The sequence below is a fragment of the Tiliqua scincoides genome, chromosome 2, assembly GCF_035046505.1.
Source record: "Tiliqua scincoides isolate rTilSci1 chromosome 2, rTilSci1.hap2, whole genome shotgun sequence".
Lineage (NCBI taxonomy): Eukaryota > Metazoa > Chordata > Lepidosauria > Squamata > Scincidae > Tiliqua > Tiliqua scincoides.
Window position 1 is genome coordinate 100,797,185 of NC_089822.1, and position 23,769 is coordinate 100,820,953.

General features: G+C 43.9%; 1 pseudogene and 1 gene segment (V, D, J or C); one reads left to right on the forward strand and one right to left on the reverse strand.

Moving 5' to 3' along the window:
• Positions 1–486, forward strand: part of LOC136641927 (T-cell receptor beta-2 chain C region-like) — a 112,338-nt gene extending 111,852 nt beyond the window's left edge. The window contains 1 exon segment of the C gene segment in view: positions 30–486. Coding sequence covers positions 30–56 — 27 coding nt within the window.
• Positions 487–9,350: 8,864 nt separating this feature from the next.
• LOC136643014 (5S ribosomal RNA) lies at positions 9,351–9,467 on the reverse strand (annotated as a pseudogene).
• Positions 9,468–23,769: the final 14,302 nt, after the last annotated feature.

Consider the following 23,769-nt stretch of genomic DNA (forward strand, 5'->3'; position numbering starts at 1 on the left):
AGTCTGTTCTCTTTCCTTTCTTATGACAGTCAATGAAGGAGAAGCCCTTTGCTTGAGAACATCTCGCCTGAGTTGAATGAATTGCATGGAGAGAAAGAGAGATGTTTCCTTCTTCAGAAGTGTTTAAGATACAGATAGTTGTTTTGAGTTAGCCAGTAATGCTCTCTTTGATTCTCTTATATGCTATGCAGCTTTTTAGCATCACAGCACATTTTATGGGATTTTCTTTTGCACTTGAACTGCATTTACTTAGAAGTAAGTCCCTAGCCTTCCAGCCTTAAAGACCCGCTCAAAGATCTTTCTCCCAGGGAGAAAGATAAAGCACAACTCTGTATGTGTTTATTCAAAAGTAAGGCCCGCTGTGTTCAGTGGGACTTATTCCCAAGTAAATATGTATATCATTGCATCCTTAAGAATGTGCTCAGCTGTTCTGTTGAAATCAATGGGTTGTAAAGTGCTCAGCTATGACTGGGTTGTGCTTCAAAACCTTTCTGTGACTCTCTTCAGTTCATCTTTTAATAAAGACACATACGCTAATAAAGACACATAAGCTATCATGACACAATCATTTGGATCCAAGTGGAGCCTAAATAATGTAATGTTTTGAGTTAGTTTTATAGAGGGTAAATGTCTTTCTCAGCTGACTTCAGGGCTGGTCTTAAGAGCTGTGAGGCCCAATTGCAAACATTTTATGTGGGGCCCCAAGTTCACAGCCAAGGTCTGTAGAATCTTAGAGATATAAATGAAATTTATTATATTACATCTCTATGGTAGAATGGAAAGCAAACAAAATGTGCATTTAAAAAGTTCATGTGAGTTAATGGACCAAATGGATCTAAACACATTTTAATATAAAATTGCAGACAAATTAGCATATATTATCCTGGTGCAGGATTGTGGTGCATATATTATCCTTAGGTGCAGGGTCCAATTAGGAGCAATTGGTCCAGTTGGCTTAAAGCTGACTCTGGAAGACTTAACCAAAATTGGAAAATTTTCTCCTTTTTTAATATTTCCAAATATTAGTATCAGCTTGAAGGAGAATGTATTGTGTTGCATTCACAGAACACAAGGTCAAACCTGGCTCAAGACATCAGGAATCATTGAGAGCAGCTGTTGTGGCAAGACAACATTTCAGAAGCTTCTGCAGAAGTTAAGTTGCACACTTAGCCAACTTCAGTACAAGGCACAAAGAGAGCCTACCAGGCATAACAGGATGTGGCTTGACATTTGCTGGTGCAACAGTTTCTCTTGAGCACTGGTTACCGCAGCGCATGTTTCATTTCAAGAGGGAGATGGCGACTAAGTGGCACCCTTCCTGCTATGGTTCAAAATAGCAGCATTGCCTACATGTCCCACCAAAACCGGTGGTTTCAGCGCCCCACGCTATCACACAATCATCTCTCTCAGCAGAAATCTGTGGCTTGGCTGTTGCAGGTGTGTCGGTTGTGGCCAATGTGCTACATTTCAGACGGAAAGTTTTGTGGGTATTTACACGTCATTGTTGGCCTGTTTTGGTAAAAAGAGAGAAAAACAAGGTGTTTCTGGGTCAGCCTCCTTCCATGTTGTGGAACCCCTGAATGGTCTAGATTTTGATCACATTCCCCCACCCACCCCCCTCTCCATTTTCTTCTTTCAGAAGCCTGTTCAATAGCTTGGATGGCTCTTACTGAAAGGAAAATACGCCCCCTGGTTTCCTTTTTAATTTAGTTTTTGTGACTGAGGGGGGCTCTGCTGTTGCTTGGTAGGTCAATCATTTTTATGGTTCCTTCTTCCAAACTGAATAAATCAAATTGGGCTAATGCTAAGCACCAGCTATAGGTGTGGGATGTATAACAGTGAAAATGTCAAGTATGGTTTTTTTTTATTGATTTATAAGCACATTGATTCTTTCAAGAAGTTCAAGGAAGTATACATGGGGTTCTCCCATCTTAGCTATCTTGTCAAGAAGATTGGATGGCAGGAGAATGACTGACCCTAGGTTGCCCATGAGTTTCATGGCAATTTCAACCCAGGTCTCCATGGGCCATTTGGAACAAGCTATGCACCAAGCCATGATAAACTTTCACTCTTGGGGCCCAATCCTAGCCAACTTTTCAGCACCGGTGCAACTGCAATGCCGCCTGAGGTAAGGAAACAAATATTCCCATACCTTGAGGAGGCCTCTGTGACAAGATGAAGTGCACACCCCATTGGTATAGCTGCACCGTCCCTGGAAAATTGAACAGGATTTGGCTCTTAATGTTTCTGAAGTCTGTCCATTGGTGTACAAAGCCATTTTGTGCCCAAATGCAACATGTTTTGAAAGGTTACGTCTGTATGCCACCACCAGGTGTTAGAGATAGCCTATCTCTCAATGCCAAATGCAAGGGAGTGGCAAAAGGATGCAGCTAGTTTGTAGTCTTGTGCCCTCAGAGGCATCTGATGCATCACTCAAATTTAATTTTTTTGTCTCCATCCAGAGCTATAATTAAACAACACAAATTACAAATGAGTTATCTCAGCCTGGGAGACAGTATTAGCTCTTCTGTTGAAGTTTGGTTGTGTATTTCCCCATATTTCTGGATCTGAAAGATTTCCCAGGATTCCAGGTTTGGTAGGAAACATGAGTGTCTTGCTGCCATTGTATCCATCAAATGCATGTCAGAATGCCTTTACATGAAGACGAAGAAGAAGGAGGAGGAGGAGGAGGAGGAGTGTGCTGTGGTTTGTTTTGTTCACATTGTTATGTGAAAATATCATTATGTGCAAGCATAATGTTCACCAACTTGAATGTAGCAGACTAGTGGGGGAAAGGGGGAAGAGAGTGGGTTTCCCCAGAGTTCCAAATCCTTAAGTCAACAGTGAAATTGGGATGTTGTGGGCAGTCAAACAACTAAGGGTGCAATCCTAACCCCTTATGTCAATGCTTTCCAGCACTGGCATAGCAGTGCCAATGGGACGTGTGCTGCATCCTGCAGTTGGGTGTCACTCACTGAGGCCTCCTCAAAGTAAGGGAATGTTTGTTCCCTTATCTCAGAGCTGCATTGCCCTTAAGTCACTGCTGGAAAGTACTGACATAAGGGGTTAGGATTGCACCCTATCTCTCTTTTTTGGGTGGGTGGGAAACAAATCTTTGGACAGCCTGATTTCTTCCATTTCTTGTTGCCAAACATTGGGGGCTTAGAGCCAATTCACAAAGAACCCTTATCAGAGAGCTAAAAGGAAATGCAGCACTGGGGGTGGGGATGAGAAGGACTCTTTTACCTTTAGTAGTTGGGTAGAAGACGGAATTTCCATAGAGACTCATGACCAGTTGCACCTAGTGAAATTTCTTCTCACTTCCCAGCCTACAGATGCAACTAGCACTCGACAGGTGAAAGATTGTCACTCACTATGATAGCCCTGTCATTCTATCTAGAAATGCCCTTGACTGCCGTGAAGGTTAATTTTTCATCTGTGTTTCTGAAATGGGTTTATGGCCACCAAAATGATCTGCAGACTCCACTTTGTGAAAGCCATGCTGTATCCGAAAGGGTCAGGGTGCCCCCTCGTGGCAATTGTTGGGTATATCATACATGTAGTTTCAAAATAAGCATGCACATCTGTAATAACTATTTTTTTTTGCATAGTACTGTATGTATACCATAGTACTGTAGTAACCCCTGCTAACTGGGTAAGAGGCACTTCTTAAGTGGATGCTCTTCTTTTATTTAGCGGGGGGAGAGTAACTGGCCCTTCTCACCCCAGCAGTGTATTTTCTAGTGGCTGTCTGCTGGTGTTCTTTTGTATCCTTTTAGATTGTGAGCCCTTTTGGGACAGGGAGCCATTAGTTTGTTTGATTTTCTCTGTAAACTGCTTTGTGAACTTTCCATTGAAAAGCAGTATAATAATAATAATAATAATAATAATAATAATAATAATAATAAATCTCTGAAAATGTTTGGGGGGGGAGAATGTGTGGGCTTTATATTTTATCCCCCAAATTGCTTCTGAGTAGCATTTAAATCCAGATCTTGCAAGGTAGTTAGTATCTCATTAAAATGGTACTGACTTTCCTGCAATTTCACTCAAAGTCTGGATAAAGATCTCCCATACTATGAAACTATCCAGCTGCTCCTCCTCCTGCTTTTCTTTCTACTGCTTTCCATTCTGACTGTATGCAAATCTTGCTGCATAGCAATCACTAATAGTGACTCTCACAGCTCCCCATTTTGGGGGGAAAATTTAGGGGAAAACAACCCACCACACAAAATTACTTAATTGAGACCTCATGAGAAGAGGTGTTTGAAAATGGTGATATTCATTTAACTCAAAAGTAAGCCCATTGTGTTTGGTAAGACTACAGCCCAATCGTGAGCTGCCCAGGGCACAGGGTTGCAGCAGTGCTGAAAATGGCAGCTGCCACATCAAAGCATGCTCCAGGCAGCCATCTGTGGCTCCTTGGGAGAAGGGGACTTTCCTCCCCTTCCCCCAGGTAAAGCAAGTAGCCCCATAATGGGCTACCATTGGTCAGCAGAAAATCATGATCCTCCATGTTGGACGGTGAACCCGACACAGAGGCTCTGGATCTGGTGGAGCAAAGAACTGCTGTAATCTTAAACCACTTTTACTGCTTGGGTGCCTTCTGGGTCCCCATTTGCTACCTATTTGAATTGCAACTCTAAGCAATGTTCAGAGAAGCAGTCTTTCTACTGGCTGCCCAGAATAATCAAGCCTGACCCAAGTCTGCCCAGAGCCTGAAGTGATGCTCCGATTCCACATGTCCTTTGGGGGGAGCATGTGTGTGAGCACACATGCCCCTGCCTTCTCCACCACCACTGTTCCGCCTACAGCGACAGGGGAGGAAATTCCACTCCTACATTCCTCCCCAAACTGAACAGTTTGGAATTAATAGAGAAGAAAAGGAGACAGTGGAATAGTTGTGGGAACCCCTGTAGCAGTGGCTACCTTCTCCCAGTCTGTGATCTTTGAGCAGTGATGGAGGTGGATGTCCCAGCTCACCCACCCGGGGTAACCTTGATCCTCCTCCTCACTCTGCTATTCTGGCTTGAAATACAGCTGCAGAGCCAGGCTGGACAAAGGAAGTCCACCAGTGAGATGAGCTGAAACAGCTGCAAGCAGCAGTTGGCCACAGGCAGCACTTGCGCCCATCAGTCACCTCTGCAACTGCTTTGTCTTGCCCCCATTTGCTCCCACATACTTCCTCCTCCTCCTCACAATGCCATTCTGTGTTTTATAACAGACCAGAACTAGAACAAGGAAGCTGGGAGAAGCACCTCTCCACTGCCATACAAGGAAGGAAAAGAAAAGGGAGCATTTTCCTTCTTTTGGAAGCCAGGTGGTGCTTCTCCTGGCTTCCTTGTTCCACCTGGGCCCATCCACTGCCTGGGCCCGTCTGGCACTCAAAGCAGCCTTTTCCCCGCCTCATTAGTGGGCTGGCCCCAGTGACACTGCCTGTTTTCCTGAGCAGTAGGAAATCCCAGAGTCCGTTTTACTGAAGGGAGAGAACACTGAAGGCTTATGGGATTTTTCCAAGATGAGTATTATAAATATTTAAACAGAGCCTGAAGAAGCAGGTATGCACACATAGACAGCTCTAGTGTTTATTATTATAAGGACAGGTTGAGTACCCCTTATCTGGACTGCTTGAGACAGGAAGGTGTCTGGATTTCAGATAAGTCTGGATTTTGGAATAATTGCATGAAATATAATGAGAAATGCTTCCTCTTGCTCTTTTCTTTGTTACCCATAGGGGTGTCTGCTGGCCCCTTTTACATTTTTCCACAATGCCTGTACAGGCACACACCACAGAGCAGAGAGCAGAACTTACAGCCTGTTACCTGCACTGTACGTTGAAATGAGCAGGAGACCTTCTAGTATTCACACTATAGAACAATCACCTTGGACAAAAATGTCTAGATTTTGGAATAGTCTGGATTTCAGACTATTCCAAAAGGAATAGTCTGGACAGTCCAGAAAAGGAGTAATCTACCTATATATACTGGTGGTGTCGCTAGGATTAGTGTCACCCAGTGTGGCAGCTCATGATTCACTCCCATGGACCTCCTCCCATACCAGCTTGTTTTGGCCCTGGTCCCACCTTCGTTGTGTGGAGGACTCTCTGAGGTAAGGCAGGGCTGTTAATCCATGACGAACCTCACAGGGGTTGAAATAAACCCTCTACCCACCCACTATTCTTGGCTTTCATGGCGCTTCCTTCATGTTCTCAGGTGGGTGAGAAGCAGTGACTTGTGGGTGAGAAGCAATGAACCTTGAAACACTGCACAAAAAATTTATAGTCATTTCAATGTCATCCCCTGATGGTGTCACCTGGTGCAGTCCACACACCCTACACCCCTACTGATGCTATTTTGTGTGTGTGTGTGTGTGTGTGTGTGTGTGTGTGTGTGTGTGTGTGTGTGTGAGAGAGAGAGAGAGAGAGAGAGAGAGAGAGAGAGAGAGAGAGAGAGTGCATACTATTTTTCAGTAAAAGTATTCACAAAGCAGTTTACATAACACAAAGAAATGAAAAACAAAATGGTTCTCTGTCCCAGAAAGGTTCATAACAAAGACACAAGGGAGACACCAGCACTGGGGGGAAAAAATGCTATGCTGGAATGATTAGGGACAGATGCTCTTTCACTGCTACATTCAAGAGCACTGACACTTGAAAGGTGCCTCTTTACCCACTTTGCAGGGATGAGCATATCCTCAGCCGCTGAAAAGCTGCACAGCTTTGAAAGTCACAATAGCCCCTTCCTCTTTCACATCTGGTCAAGTACTTCTTCTTTCATCAGACAAGCCCTGCCGCAGAAAGTCTCTCTCAATCACCCGAAATAATCCATCTACTTTTTTTTAGCTTTGCTAAGGAAAAAAACTCTACTTAGGAGGTCACTCTCGTACAAGAAAGAACTTGTCTTGGAATCCCAGCAGTAGCCATTGTTCAGGTGAGTGGCAATTTTCAGGAGGTGTTTAATGTGGCTTCTGTCCGCTTGCTCTTTCATCAAGAACCTGGCACCTCAGAACAGACACTAAGAGACTGCTTAACTGTGAACAGATGAAGCTCTGGCCTCTGCAAGGCGGAAGAGAGGGAGGGGTTTTTGTCAAGGTACTGCACTAGCTTGACACAGTGTGTGGCTCCAGGCACAGTAATATGTCCCAGTGTCATTGGCTAGGAGGGTGGTGAGCCTCAGGGTGAAGGTGTTGTCTTTGGGTCTTTCTCCTTTGATATGCTCTGGCCCTAAATTCTGAGACATTCCAGTGCTTATTGAGAAAGTAAGCTGCTCTAGCTGTCCCCCAGGTCTTTGCCTGTACCAGTAGAAATTGGGGTTAGACGACTCTTCCAGAAAACAATCCAGAGTAGCTCTTCCACCTGGGCTCTCTCCACAGACTGTGGTTTCTGGAAAATGGCTGGAGAACCATCACCTATGACCCAGCAAAGAAAACAAAACTGTTAGAAATATTTAATTTATTATATGTATGTATCGTACAAGGCCCCCCCCCCCAAAAAAAAAAAAAAAAATTCAACTCTGGAAGTATTGCTAACCTTCATAAAAGCTTCTTGGCTTCCCTCAAATTCTTCAGATGTTTTGCCCAAGGATGAAGCCCCCATATAAGCTTTGAATTTCACCTTCAGCAAAATTTCAACTGCAGTACCAGTTCAGAAACATAACCATGAAAAGACATTCCTCCCCCCACTGCACAACCTGCCTCTTCAGTGACTGAGAAACTAATTAATGTTTTCACACTGCAATAAATTGGGAACGATTAATTCCTTCCAGAGCCTCCATTTTGGCTTTGTTTAACAATTAATTGCTCTCTGCTCTGTTTTATATCCCCCAAATAATTAAAAGGCTTGCAGAGCTATAAAGTTTATTATAAAATATATTATAATACTCTAGCTTGCAGTCAAAGAACACAATTAACCACCAGGAAAATCAATGGAACATTTGCCATTGATTTCGGCCAGAGAGGGACTGTTCCTAAACTTATCCGTCATTATAACTAGGTGTCTCATTATAAGTCTTTAAAATCAACTATGATCACAAGTTTTTAGCCAGCAACAAATTGAAAATCCATACTTTTCCAGTGCATAGATTTATTTTAGCTGATGATTTGGAATGTCTACCACTATAAATAATATGTTATATACAGCAGCTTTGCTAGATGCCCCTTACTTTAAAGAACTGCCCCTTTTCCAAGACACCCCTAGCACTACTCTTCTTAGGGAACAGTTCCCTAGAACCCCACAAAGCATGCCAAAGTACTGTGACATCTGGAGCAAGACAACAGATTTTCCAAAGAGCTTAAGGGAGTATCACAGAGCCATTTTCTTCTCACCAATGGAAACACTTCTTTTGTCCATCTTACAATCATCATCACAGCCATGATTGCTACATAGAACCTCCATTTTCAGGGGCAATATACTTCTCAGTACCAGATACTAGGGTATAGCTGTGCTCTTCATGCCCTTTTTGGGAACTTTGATGATGACTGGCTGGATACTACTGGAAATTGAATGCTGGACAAGATGCAGCCCAGCTCCTTTTTGGGTTTTGTACTCCCATCTGACCAGACACAGAAACAGGGCAAAAGAAAGGAACATGCAGACCACAAGCAATTGTGGCTCTCAAACTTCCTTCCAGTGTCTGAGAAACTACCAGCCTTTGCTTTGAAATTTCAGCCTGTCCACCCCCAATGACTCACCTTCTTTTGAAAAGTCGTGCCTATATTTCAGAGTTATTGTCTATGCCTTGAGAGGGGTGATTTTTCCGTGATGGTGAAATAAAAACACATAACACTGAACAAAACACACATCCCACAATCTAAAAAAAATAATAAAATACCTCTACATATTGATCACTGTAGACTGGTTAGGCTGAAATGGGGTGGGGGGAGCATGTGTCATGACTGTGGCTGCATCTGCTGACACTACACTATACTATATCACCTACCTAATACACTTCTAAAACAATTATAATTTATAAAAATGGACCCTCAGAATAAAACATATAACACCACTCTCTGCACTTTTCCTCTTTCGGAAAAAATGAAATCTGTGAAAAAATATAAATGTTTAAGAACACCTTCATCTATGCCACTGAGGCTGCAATCCTATCCACAGTTACCTGGGAGTAAGCTTCATTGACTATAATGTGACCTACTTCTGAGTTGACATGCATAGGATTGGGTTGAAGGTCAGCCAATATAAGCTCTGGTTATGGGGCTTAAAAGCCTGATGTCCTATTTACCATCTACTGTTGCTACTACAAAGTTCTTCCTCAGGCCGGTGATCCAAGGCACTGGAAGTAACAGTAGTTATCTCAAGCCGTGGTTGGCAACCTTCAGTCTCAAAAGACTATGGTATAAGCCTACAGCACCCGGTATTCCCAAGCGGTCTCCCATCCAAGTACTAACCAGGCCTGACCCTGCTTAGCTTCCAAGATCAGACGAGATCAGGCATATGCAGGGTAACAGTTGCTTATCTCAAGCATGTGTCTTCGTATCTATGGCATTTGTTTGCCAGCATCACTGTCCCCAAGGCCATTACTGGTGTGCAAACTCTACACTTTTTTACAGTGACACAAGCGGCAGTGGAATTTAAAGGGAATTTCAACCCTTGTGATGAAAATAATGGCTTGTTTTGCTTTCGGGTAACAACCACAGGTAACCACTAATAGGGATATCAGCTTTCATTTTGTGAATGTTTGAATTGTTAGAGAGCCTTCTGAGCATGTGCTACCATAGGTAGGACCCCAGCAATCCTTACTACCACCTTGAAAGGTTGACTGGCCTTGTCATTCATCTCCACACTGAGATATGAGAACTAGTGACTCGCCTTGGACCACTTAATAAGTTGACAGTGGAGGTGAGGTCTGAATCAGCTGTTATTAATACTCTAGCAATGCTTCTGCGATCATCCCACTTGAAGGTTTTGTAACTTGAAGGTTTAGATTCCTGAACTGGCTTGTTCACCTCTTCCCTCCTTATCCCTTTTTCCTTTTGTATCACATTTATTAGATCATGAGACGGAGGCTCTATGCCATTTCTTAACATACAGTCCCTAGAAAAGTTTAAATGCTTTTCAAACTACCCCTCTTAACTTGTTATATTCTCAAAGCTACATATTGTTTACAATCCGAAATGCAAAGATGAAACTGAGATAGAAAGCATTTATTTACTCACATGAAATAGTGACTGCCAGCCAAAGCAAGACAGGGATAGACATGCTTGCCATGAAATCTTCTCTTTGGCCCATTGCTGACTTCAGACACCTCCTTCCTTGTGCCTGGTTCCTGCAACTTTGTAGGGGCACTCTTTCCTTTGTACTCATCCGTCTTTTTAGTGACACCTGGTGGACGTGACTGGGATAGCAGAGAGTTCCGTGCTCTCACAACACAGTAGTACTGAAATGTTCTTTTTGCTCCTTTTTTATATTAGGTAAATGGCTGAATAGCATTCATGATGCCTACTGAGGACCAGAAGTGATGTCGTTAAGCAGGAAGTGATACCATTAAGCAGATGACTGCCAGAAGTACTTTTTCTCACTTAGGAACTCATTAGCTGCAAAGGACAGAAGAGAAAATACGCAGATCTTGATCATATTTTCAAGATATGGGAGAGCCCAATTATCATACAGGCTGCCCTTTCAGCAGTGACACCTCAGCACAGCTTAGCAGCTGAGAGCAGATGGTGGTGGTGCTAGGAGAGTCCAAGTACTAGATAAAGAGCTTCCTCAGGCTGCATCTGGCCTCTTGTTTGACACCCCTGGTCTATATCACTTGCACTGGGTAACAGTACAGACCCTCTCATTATTCCCGAGGGTCATGTGGGTGGCAAAAAATGCACTAAAGCAAATCGGTTTAAAAAACAAAGCCCCTTTGCTCTGGTGTTTTAAAAACAGCCTTGCTGACCTTTTGAAATGCACACAGAGGCAATCAGTCTGGGCAGCAATCCCTCCCTTCACCAGTTGCTACAGTGAGGGAGAAATAATGGAGGTGATAATCACTGCCATTTAGCCTTCCTTCATGTGCTCAGGGGAAAGGGAGGGGTTTGCCTTGTGCCTGGAGAGAGAATGATTGATGGATTGTGAACTGGTTGCCCTCTCTCGCATTAATGAGGCTATTGTTAAAGGACTGTTTTCCTTTAATTTAAAGGGCCCTTTTCATCACATTGAGATAGAAAAAATCTCTGGATAATTAGGGCTGCAATCCTATCCCCACTTTCCTGGGAGTAAGTCCTGCTGAACACAATAGGACTTACTTCTGAGTAGACATACATAGGATTGTACCCTAGGTCAGGGCTTTTCAAACTGGGGCATCACAACGCCCCAGCCTGTGGGCCCTGGCCTCTTCCCCCTTAAGAGGTGGAGGCAGGGAGGAGGCAGCGGAATGATCCCCAGGATCATGCTGCTCAGGGGGCTGCAATGGCTTGGCTGTACTTACCAGAGCCTCCTGCAGCCTCCCAGGGGTGCGGGGAGCCCTGTGCGACCTTCTGCAGGGCTCCCCAAAGCTGCAAAAGTGAAAGTGGAGCGATTGCGCTCCACTTCCAGTTTAGCTGAGGCAGGGTGCAATCACTCCACTTTCACTTGTTAAACTTCAGGGAGCCCTGCAGACAGCCACGCAGGGCTCCCTGCACCCCCCCGGGAGGCTCGGGAGGCTCTGGTAATTACAGCCAAGCCCCTGCAGTGGCATGATTCTGGGGATCGTGCCGCTGCCTTCCCCTCACCCCTGCTTCCTCCCCCCCCCGCCCTGCCCCGCCCCGCATGGACTTACAGCGATTTTCAAACTCCCGGAGGGTTTGAAAACCACTGCCCTAGGTTATACCTGTAATCACTTGTATGACTGTCTCTACAACAGTAAAAAGCAGTTTTTTAAACTGTGATTTTAAGGAGTTGCATTTTTGCCCTTCTCCAGGGATCAGCATATTCCTTCTCATTTGCAGTGGCCATTTGTGTTGAGTCAAATCCGTGTATAAAAAATCTGTGTATAACAAGGTTGGACCTGTAATTCCTTTTTTCTGGGGGTCTCTGGGAACTATAGTCTGCAAGGACAAAACCAGAAACCTCATAACAGAGAAGTTCCAGTAGCATCACCACACTACAATTCCCAAGGGGAAAAATTGAAGGGAAACTATGACAGTGGAAGGGGTATACAATGTAAGTTATACAATGTTAGATATGCCCTGAAGTATTTTAATTATGCAAGAGATGGGATTTGCTTCTGACTGGTTTCCCCCCCCCCCCTTCCCCAACTTCTAACCACAATAATAGTATCCACAAACATTCACTCATGCATATGGTAAAAAAGTTACTTTTTTCACTAATGGAACCAGTTTCATCAGCAGGCAAGAAGGTGAATGAAATGCACTACTGCAAACTGTGAAGGTTTTCCACCCACCCTCCCACTATTAACCTAAGTGATTAGCATCTCAGTAGCCATTATTAGTTCCCCATAGCAAGTGAGGTGGACAGAACATTGTCACTTGTACCAGTATGTGTTTGGTTTAAGTTTCTGGAAGCAGGCTTTAGTGTGATCTTTCTCAATCTGAATGAAACGAGGGAGAGATAAATTTTAAAAACAGAACAAAGTAAGGTAAATGGAAGAATTTTAAGAAAATACAGTTCAGTGAAGGGAGAGAATGGGGGAAAATGGAGGTGGGTATGACAAGAATGTGAATTCTCTATACTATTCTGTCCTCGTCCTGGTCTCCCATAACTGAGAAAGAATAGGCTGCCTGGTCTAGCTACATTTTCTCCAAGTCTTCCCTCTCCCTCTGCAAGGGGGGTCACTCAGCAGCTGCTCAGGGATGCTGACACGTATGCTTCTCCCTTGGATGCCCTTGAGCGAGACCTTGAAAGGCTGGAGAATGACGAAGCAATTAGACACGGAGGATTTGCACAGGGTCAGATTTGGCCCCATAGGCTGGAGGCACTGCGTTAACCGCTCCTGTTTAGGAGTCAAAAATTTATTACCTTCATAATGGTTTCTGTCTTGCTCAATAGTCTTGTTGGAAAGCTTGGTTTTCATCTGCAGGAGACTAATTTATTTATCTTGTTAACTTAATTTATTTAACCGCATTCGTTTCCCATCCTTCCTTGAATAAACTCAGGGTGATGTATAGGGATTTGCCCATTTATATGCACAACAACCCTGTGAGGCAGATGTCCAAGTGCAACGCCTGATTCATTATACTGGCTATCAAAACCTCAAACGCAGTTCTAAAGTTTAGGTTTAAGCTGAAGGGTACCATGACTGTGATACTTTCTTCTTCAAGGCACTGCAAAGATTTGAGATCCATATAAATGAAGGGTAACACCATCTTTTGCTGTTTTTTTATTTTATTTTATTTAGTATGTCAAACAGAACTAAGCAATTCATCCTTGGGCAGGAGGTCAGGTCTAGAGGGTAGAGCCTCCGTCTGCCTGAAGATAACATCCACAAGGTCGCCAGTTCCGGCACCGTGCGACCTTGAAGCAGCTGACAAGCTGAAGCCGAGCTATTCCATCTGCTCTGAGCGTGGGAGGATGGAGGCCAGAATGTGAAGCCAGATCGGATTGAAACACCTGAATGTAGTGGTTCTTGAAAGAGAGAACCTTCTTTCAATTGTAAAAATCCCTATTTAATAAGGGATTTAAATAAAAAGCCTGCCTATGTAAACCGCCTTGAATAAAGTCTTGAATAAAGACCAAGAAAGGCGGTATATAAATACCTGTTGTTGTTGTTGTTGTTGTTGTTGTTGTTGTTGTTGTTGTTGTTGTTGTTGTTGTTGTTGTTGTTGTTGTTGTTATTATTATTATTATTATCCCAGATTCTTAAGGGCTGGACAAGGGTTGTCACTGGCCCATGTCATGTGAGGCGACATGAAAGTATTACTTACAGCACGTTAAACTCTGCTAAATGCTTTTTTCTTGCTTTTGGCTTTTAATGAGATTTTTAGGTTGTTACTGGTTTTAGGAGATTTTAATGCTTAAATTTTATATCTTTATATTGTGTATATTTTAGTCATTTTTTTTGTAAGCTGCTTTGAATGCCCATTAGGGAGATAAAGTGGGGTATAAATTTGTCAGTCAATAAACAAACAAATAAATAAAATTTGGCTTTGAGATTTTGTACCAGAGAGGATGCACATTTAAGACAGGTGCTATCACCCTCCAACATCTCCAAAGCATTTTAGCAAGTGAAAGGACACATCTTAAACATATGATCAGATTAGGTTTGCTAACTTTTGAGCTCCCCATTGAAGAGATGCCTTTAACAGGACTTGAATGTGCAGACATTAGCAGGTGATGGCACTTATCTCCATGCTGCCAAGAGTTTCACCTGATGATTTCTGCATATCAAGCTGGGTGGGTGATCTATGGTGGGGAATAGACAGGGGGCAGCTCTGTTGGTCGTGCTGGAGCTCTCATAACAGCATTCAACATGATCGACACAGTGTCCTTCTGGGGCATTTGGCTAGGATGGGCCTGGTGGGTACTGTTTTGCATTGGTCCCTGTCCTCCCTGGCCAACAGGTCCCAGAAGGTGTTCCTTGAAGACTCTTTTTTGGCAGCCAGGTCTTTGGCATACAGTGGTTTTCAAAGTTTTTAGCACCAGGGCCCATTTTTTAGAATGACAATCTGTTGGGACCCACTGGAAGTGATGTCATTAACCTGGAAGTGATCTCATGGCCGGATATGACATCATTGATTTAGGCTTCAAACCTAAACTACAATCAGCCATAGGTCCCATTACACAGTTTACTCATGCTATTATTTTGCATAGCTCAGAATTCATATGTTGTGGCTTAGAAGTCAAAGCAGAACCCAGATTTAAATTCTTCTCCAACCACACAGCCCTCCTCCTTTTCCAGTGTCCCATCTTCCTACCTCTTCAGGGCAAAGCACCCTGCTCTCTCTCATCGGGAGCCCGTCCTGCCCAGCAGCTCTGTATCCTTCATTTTCAGCTCTATATTTTCAGTGGTAGCTGAGCTAGGTGCTACGCAAACCAGTGGGTCCTGATTCACAGTTTGAGACATGCTGGCATAGGAGGTGCTGCAAGTTTCCAACTTGTTCCCCATGTTGTTTAATATCTATGTGGAAACTACAGGGAGAAGTCATTTGAGGGTTTGGAGTTGTGTGTCATCAATATGTGGATGACATCCAACTCTGCCTTGCTTTGTCATCCAGTGCTGGGGAAGCAGTTGAACCCCTGGACCATTGTGTTGAGGCAATGAAGATGTGGATGTGGGCTATCAAGGTAAGATTAGATCTGGACAAAATTTTGTTCCTCTTGGTTTGAAAGTTCAAGGTGCTAGTAGTGGAATATTGGCCTGTTCTGATCAGGGTTGCACTTCCTCTGTAGCAGCAAGTCCACAGTTTGGGGATCTTTCTGTTTCCCTGAATGCCCAAGTGATGGTGGTGACTGAGGAGGGGAGTGCTTTGCCCAACTTAGGCTAGTGCACCAGCTACGACCATACCTGAGTTGATCAGACATAACAATAGTAGTTCATGCATTGGTGACATCAAGACAGCTACTGCAATGCATCCTGCATGGGGCTGCCCTTAAAAACTGTCGAGAAGTTACAGAATATGGCAGCCCATGTATTCTTTGGCGATTTGACTTGGCCCATCCACTGCTCCTGCAGCGACACTGGCTGTTTCTGGGTCCAATTCAAAGCGCTGATTTTGACCTTGAAAGCCTTGTATGTCTCAGGACCAGGTTATTTGAGGAACCCCTTCTTCCATCCTACAGGTTCAGCAGAGAGGTCCTGTTGCATGTGTCACTTGCGGTGGAGGTTCAATTGAAAGCAATAAAGTGCAAGGCCTTCTCTGTGGCAGTGCCTTTATTATGGAACTTCCTCCCAATGGGGTTAAGAACTCCCCGTTAGCCTTCCAGTGAGGGCTGACAACTTCCCTTTTCCACCCGGCCTTCTCTTCTTATTATTGTTGGGGTTTTCTGATTGCATTCAGCATAAATGTTTTTTTATTGCACTATTCAGTGGTTCTCAAACATTTAGCATAGGGACCCACTTTTTAGAATGAGAATCTGTCAGGACCTACCAGAAGTGATGTCATGACCAGAAGTGAAATCATTGAGCAGGAAAATTTTTAACAATTCTAGGCTACAATCCTACCCTCACTTAACCAGAAGTAAGTCACACTTACTATCATTGTTAAAAGCATATACATAGTAACCTGTTAAAAGTACAGATCTGTAACATTTCCCCAAATGCACCATGGTAACAACAAGTCTATTTAAATTTTTTTTTGAAATGAATGGAAACCCACCTGAAATTGGCTCATGACCCACAGTTTGAGAAACACTGCACTATATGATTAGCATGTATGCACTGCTGAAACAGAGACGCATGCATTGGCTCGGTCATGTTGTGAGAATGGTTGATGGTTGGATCCCAAAGGATCTCCTCTATGGAGAACTCGTGCAAGGAAAGCGCCCTACAGGTAGACCACAGCTGCGATACAAGGACATCTGCAAGAGGGATCTGAAGGCCTTAGAAGTGGACCTCAACAGGTGGGAAACCCTGGCCTCTGAGCAGCCCGCTTGGAGGCAAGCTGTGCAGCATGGCCTTTCCCAGTTTGAAGAGACACTTTGCCAACAGTCTGAGGCAAAGAGGCAAAGAAGGAAGGCCCATAGCCAGGGAGACAGACCAGGGACAGACTGCACTTGCTCCCGGTGTGGAAGGGATTGTCACTCCCGAATCAGCCTTTTCAGCCACATTAGACGCTGTTCCAGAACCACCATTCAGAGCGCGATACCATAGTCTTTCGAGTCTGAAGGTTGCCAACAATTTTATTCTTACTGTGAATCATTTTACTGTTTTTCAACTATATTGTATCCTGCTTTGCATGTTCCAATTATTCAGAGGGAAATGCAGGATATAAATCATTTAAATAAATAAGAGCAGAACTGGTCAATTTTTTCTGATCATTTGACAGTCCTAAATCAAATTACCCCTGTAGATTTGCAGTTCTGATGCACAGATTTTCAAGTGATCATGCTAGATAAATCACTGTCTCCGTTTTGCCATTTAGGCAGATATTTTTTTTAAAAATACACTAAAATTTTGTTTGTATAAAAATGTATGTGTGTTACATTCAGTAAGTAGTGAACTGTACATGATCTTGGTTTCTTGCATACATTGATATACCTTATCTGTTAGATGTTATAATATGTTCCTTCATGCAATGCACTTGCTTCTGTTTACAAATAGATGGAGCTCCTTGACCTAGATTTGCCTTCCAATGAATGTAAACTCAATTTCCACCCAACTTAAACACTTAAACCTAAAACTTAAACCTAAAACCTAACTGTAAATTCATTCATTTGCAGATGTACTTTTAAAAAATCTTTTTCAATTTGGGGCGTATGATCCCATAATACTTTACAACAGAGTGTAACAAAAATCATTTGATCAGGTTCTGTTAGTCAGATACTTTATGTCATAAAATGCTTTAATATATCGAAAGATGTAAGCAGAGACCTCACAAAATCTGAGAGTTGATTTAAGGGACATTTTAGGTTCATGGGGGTGACTGGGCAACACACAGTGCTTCTTTACAGAAAATTTCATGGCGGGGGGGAGGAAATGAATTCAAAGAATTCATTTATTTGAAGAAAGAATTCAAAATATAACTTTAAACCATGCACAGAGCCTGTAGTGATCTGAAGAAGGCCTCCATTCAACAGAGAGGGGAAGCAGCAAGATGAACATAACCTTCTTGCATCCCCTTTGGGTTCCTTTAATAATAATAATAATACAGGTATTTATATACCGCCTTTCTTGGTTGTCAGATTTCTCCTCAGACTTTATTCAAGGCGGTTTACAAAGGCAGGCTGTTCTAAATCCCCATAGGGATTTTTACAGTTGAAGAAAGGTTCTATCTTTCAAGAACCACAACATTTTAGATGGATCTTTCTGATCTGGTATCACACTCTGTTTCCTCCCACACAGGATTTGTGTCACACTCTGTTTCCTCCCACACAAGCTGACAAGCAGCTCCTTCATCTCTCACATGGAGGGCAACCAAGACGCTTCTTCTCTCACATCAAAGAGCAGGTGGAATAACTCAGCTCGGCTTGTCAGCTGCTTCAAGGTCTCACCATTCACGGTGCCGGTGGCCTTGAACTGGCAACGTGCGGATGTTATCTTCAGGCAAACGGAGGTTCTACCCTCTAGACCAGGGATGTCCAAAGTTTTTGGCAGGAGGGCCTCATCGTCTCTCTGACACTGTGTCAGGGGCCGGGGGGGGGGAAAAAGAATTAATTTACATTTAAAATTTGAATAAATTTACATAAGTTTACATAAATGAATATATTAAAGATGAACTTATATGAATGAATGAAGGTCTTGCAATAGCTCAAGGCCTATAAAGGGCCTTGCACAAAGCAAGGCTGGCCTTTCCTTTGCTGCCGCTACTGCATCACAGACATGAAACAACAAGAATTGGAGGAAGCCCTCATCCCACAGCTCACGCAAGAGGTCAAACAGTCACCTTCACCCTTGAGAGCAGTTGTGTCGGGCCAGTGTGGGCTCCAGCAAATCTCCAGAGGGCCAGAGGCTCATTGGAGACTGGGGGCTCCCTTAGGGCCGCATTGAGAGGCCTTGAGGGCCGCAAGTGGCCCCAGGGCCGGGGTTTGGGTACCCCTGCTCTAGACCAGACCTCCTGCCTTTAAACACACAAAACTACATAGATTCTTGCTGTCACCAGAGAATTTTCCCCCAAACCGGGGTGCCCTTTCTCATCTGGAACTGGGTTGCAATAGGAGATAAAGAGTCTTTCTAAGCAGTGGGGAGGTCCACAGAGGGAGCTGCAAGTCTCCCACACTCCTCCAATGGCCAGCGCTACCCCCCAGGTATGTTTACATGTCTCTTGTTCGCAGTGGCACTGTGATTGCTGCAGTGCTGTTGCCTCTGTAATTTTGTGGCCATCCCCCCTTAAGGAAGAATGACCATCTTCTGGCTCCCTTGGTGGGTTGTGACTCACCTGTTTGAGAACCACTGGCTTACGGTATTTAACAAAAAACAAAAACCTTGAAGGTGGGAGGTGGTGTGGCCTTTCCATTCCATTATGGATTGCTGGGTGTGCCACTCATGGTGTGACATGTAGTAGGGCTAACCTTTGTGCTCAGAATTTGGAAAGATCCAGGGGAGTGTTAAGATCAAGTAAGCTTAGGAGCTTAACTTTATTGTTTTAGCATTGTATGTGTGTTGTATTTATTATCTGAAATAACTAATGTCTTTCATTGTAATATGTAACCTTTTGTTTAAACTAACCACCCTATTACATAATAATTAATGAAGGATTCGTTAAGATGGGCACCACAAGCAACTTGATTAAATCCATTATTTAAATGGGCCTTTCTCAGAGCCCAATTCGGAGCTCCATGTGCCGGCTTACTGCCGGCACACACAGTTGCAAATGTGCCATAAGGCACGTTTGTAAGGCCTAATGCTGGGCCAGTGCCCATGCGAGCCCAGTGCTGGCTGGCACTGGGCTAGCGCTGACCAGGCACCCGGCCTCCGCCGTTCAGTGGTTGCACGGACCGCCGAGCCACAGAGAGCGAAGCGGGGGTGGGGGGAAGCAGGGAGGTGGTGTTCTGGGGAGGCAGACGGAGGCTGAGGAGGAGGTGTGATGGAGAGGCGGGAGGTGGGGAGAGGGTGGGGGAGGCAGGAAGAGGGCAGGGGGAGGGAGTGGGGAGGGAGGGAGGTGGGAGCAGTGGAGCTCTGCTCCACCAGATCCTGAGCGTTCGTGTGGGGCTCGCCGCCTGACACGAACGCTCTTCCTTCACCACCAACCTTTTGGTCGGTGGTGAATCGAGTAACCCCATTGTGGGGCTATTTTCCTTACCCAGGGGAAGGGGACGAATGTCCCCTTCTCCTGAGGTGCTACCTGCGGCTGCCCAAGGTGTGCAGGATGCGGCTGCAGCCATTTTTTGTGCTGCCAAAGCCACGCCCCCTGGGAGCTCAGGATTGGGCTGTCAGTGATTTAAACCAAGTATGACAAAAAGCTGTCAGGGACAGTGGCTCAAGTTGCAGTTCCAGTCTCGTGGTAAGGCCAACAAAGTTCCTTGTCTGGGATCCTTATGTATGTATGTATGTATGTATGTATGTATGTATGTATGAATAAATAAATAAATAAATAAGGTATACAATTGTTAAGAGAAATAATGACTTGTGTCATTAAAATCACACAAGTGAAGAAAGTATAATACATGAAAAGGTGGGAGCCAAACTATAGCAAAGGAATCCTACTGTCCCCTAGTGTCAGTGCTAGGTGTTATAAACATGTCATAAAGCACATTTAAAGCACCATGGGAGGAGGGAGCACCGGTACCATCCCAGTGCACCAGCCGGTGGTGAGTTTTACTGCTGGCCAGTGTGTTCGGGGCAAGGGGAGGTGTTCTGAGGCAAGGGAGGGTGAAACGGGGACGGGGGTGGGGCAAGAAAAGCAGGAGAGGCGTGTCTGGGGCAGGAGGGGGGTGGAACTGGTGGAGACCTCTTCTGCCGGATCCTGTCCTCCGTGTTGGACAACATAGCCAGTGCAGACTTGAGAAGCTCCATTGTAGGGTCTGCGCCCTTACTCAGGAAAAGGGGACAAATGTCCTCTCCCCCAAGGTGATCTCCGGCAGCCTCCACAGGGTCACTGGATACAGCAGTCACCATTTTGGCACCACTACAGCTGGTGGCAGCACTGCCCATCGAATTGGGCTGTAAGATGCAAGAATAGGCAGACAGATGGGCCACCAACTCAACAATATTGTTAGTAGAGGCGCATGTACGCTAGACTTCTTAAGAGGTTTGTAATAGTAACTTCCAATTTCGTTATGTTGAGGGGTACTTTTTTGCTTTACTTTCCTGGCACCCAGTATTTACTAATAACCATTCCCTTCCTCAGTTTTGTTCACTTTGTTTTAAGTTTTTAAAGCCTCATAATGGAAGCAAATAAGAGGAGTGAAGATTCTTTGCATTAATTGTACATTTCTTTGCAATTAGTAATGTTTTAATCTTCACTTTTTTTTAACTAGCTGTCATATTTGGCACAATCTCTTTTCTTTCTGGTGCATTACATGGTCTGTGTTAGATTAAACTACGCTGAACTAGAGTTGCCAGCTGGCCCCCAAACTAGCCTGGTCTGCTCCCATGCCTTTAACAGCAGTTTAATCTGCAGTAATCAGTAGGTCATACTTTTCATGGCATGGAAAGTCACATCACCTGGCTAATGTTAAAGTCACAGGAGTAGAAAGGGACTGGTTAAACAGTTGGTAATCCTACCCTGAATACTTTTAACAGACAGAACTTCTGCAAAGTTGGCAACCGCTACGTTCACCCTAAAATCCAAATCCTTTAGGAATGGAGTCAGACAATAGTTTTTAAGCAAGTTGAAAGTGATACCCACATACTTGTCCACAATTGGTGGAAAAAGCAATTCGGGGATAGTGATTTTCTTTCTTTTTTTTTTAATGGCCCATGGGGAAAAAGTTAAACCTCCTTTCCTTTGCCCAGCCATTCCTCTCATCAAATGTACAGCCTCCACTGCTGCTTTTCATTAATGGAAAAAGGCTTGGCAAACTTAAATGCTGTATCTTGTCTGGCTGCTGAGAGTTTCTGAGAAGCAACATTCAGGTTCAGCGAGATGGTCAAAAAATTGAGAAGTAGATTTGGGGAAAGATAAGGTTGTTGGCTTCTTCTTGCCTGGCCTGGCCTCTGTGTTTTAAACAGAAGCCTGATGCTGAAAAACGTGAGGATTTGGTGTATATTCCAATAAAAACCTGAAATTAGTTATTACTAGTTCCAACTAGTAAAAACTAGAAACTCTGAACTTTTTTTTTTTTTTGGGAGATTCTAGTTCTAACTAGTTTAAACTAGAAGCTTCTAAGTGTCTTTGGAGATCTAAATAGCTGAAACTAGAAACTACTGTGTGTGTTCATACTGTACTTTTAGTTAGAACTAGAATCTCCAGAACATATAGGAACTTCTAGTTTTCCACTACTTAGAACTCTCTGAAGACACTTAGGAGTATCTAGTTTTTTTTTACTAGCTGGAATTACTTCTCACTGAATTTTGGGTTTTTACTGTAATGTATAGACCTATTTATTTTGTTTCACTTAGGATGGGTAACTAGTGGGGGGTGGGTGGTGGGGGGGTGGGACAGCCTAGCCTGGCCTAGCCCAGCTCTTTAACAGATATCTAATACTCAGAAGCATATAGGTGAACATGATTACCTGCTAATTGCTGCAGAACAAAACAGCCAGGAGGGCTAGCATGAAAGCTGGGAGCCCAACAGCATGTTTTTATGTGTATCTACTCAGAATTAAGCCCCAGTGTGGGCCTAGGACTGCAGCCCTAGTCTCTCTGATATCTCTGATCAAACAAGCCAATCCTGATAAAGCAATATTGAATACCATAGAAGTGCAGATCATCAAGCAATCAAGAGACTGAGCATCATTGATAATTAAACCAACATGACACAGAAGAGTACAAGAAGAGTCTCACTGTACATCACACTGATTGAAAAGGGAATTTTATTTATAGTAAATGGGAACATTAAGTGTCAAAATACTCAACAGCCTTGTATGCTGTTTTCTGTTGTGAAGACAATAACCATAATTGTACATTATGTGAGGTTTTTCTCACTGACGTAATAAGAAAGAAATGGAATGGGGGGTATTTGAGTGGTTGTTGGGTGCAAAGAAGTGATGGCCTCCTGAGGAAGAATGAATGAGTGTTCAGGACCCTGGAAGCTTTCTAGAAGGAGCACAGCCAGAGAAATAAAGAGACATCAGTGGGGAGACAGAGTGAAGTTTTTCCTATGGACCTAGAAGTAGCCAGGAGTGGGGGATGGCTTAGTTAAAAAGAGGGGGGAAAGGGATGGGACACAAGAGCACTTGTGGATTAATATTTGCCTCTCCAAGTTTCTAAGGATTTAGAAAACCTCACAAACGCACATTCATCTCTGAACTCCAGGTTTCTGTTCCTGAGCCAGGACTGCAGTGTTTCAAAGGGGCTTTTACCCTCATCTGCAGCTGCAGCAACCCCACAGTGTCTGCTGGCGATGGGAGCGCTGAATTAATCTGCCACGACTGGGCATTCAGGTATGCACAGAGCCAGCAGCTGTTAATGAACACACCCAGCTGGCCCACAGATCTTTGCACAGAATTAACTGAATATACTCAGAGTTTCCCACTGACCCAGCAGGCATTCAGGCCTGGTGTAAAAACTGGCATGGATTCCACAGGCGACTGTCTTTCTCTCCCCCCCCCCCCCAACGCTTGGAGCATTAGTAAGTACAGTAATCTCTTTTTAAAAATCAGTATGTTTTACGTGATTCAGATGTGGTCAGCATTTTAAATGGCACAAAAGGGAGATCTGAGCAGGAACAGAACTGCATGATACTTCTGACTGTAGGAAAAATCTGAGTAATGGTCCTGGAAGCTCTGGGAATGTGTTTGTCTCAACTGGAAGGCTTTGAGAATCCCAATTAAACCATTTCTGCCCAGCCCACAGGTGTACACATTTGATCCCTATTGCATATATGCAACACTGGGCAAAAATGGCTATTAGAATGGTTAACTTGTTAGATGTCTGTCATGCTTTAACAAGGGTGGGCAAACATTTTGGCAGGAGGGCTATATCATCTCTCTGACACTGTGTCAGTGGCTGGGCAAAATGAATTAATTTACATTTCAAATTTGAATAAATTTACATAAATGAATACATTAGGACACAATCCTAACTTGCGCTGGAACAGGCAAGCCAGGAGGCTTGCGCTGTATCCAGCGCAGGA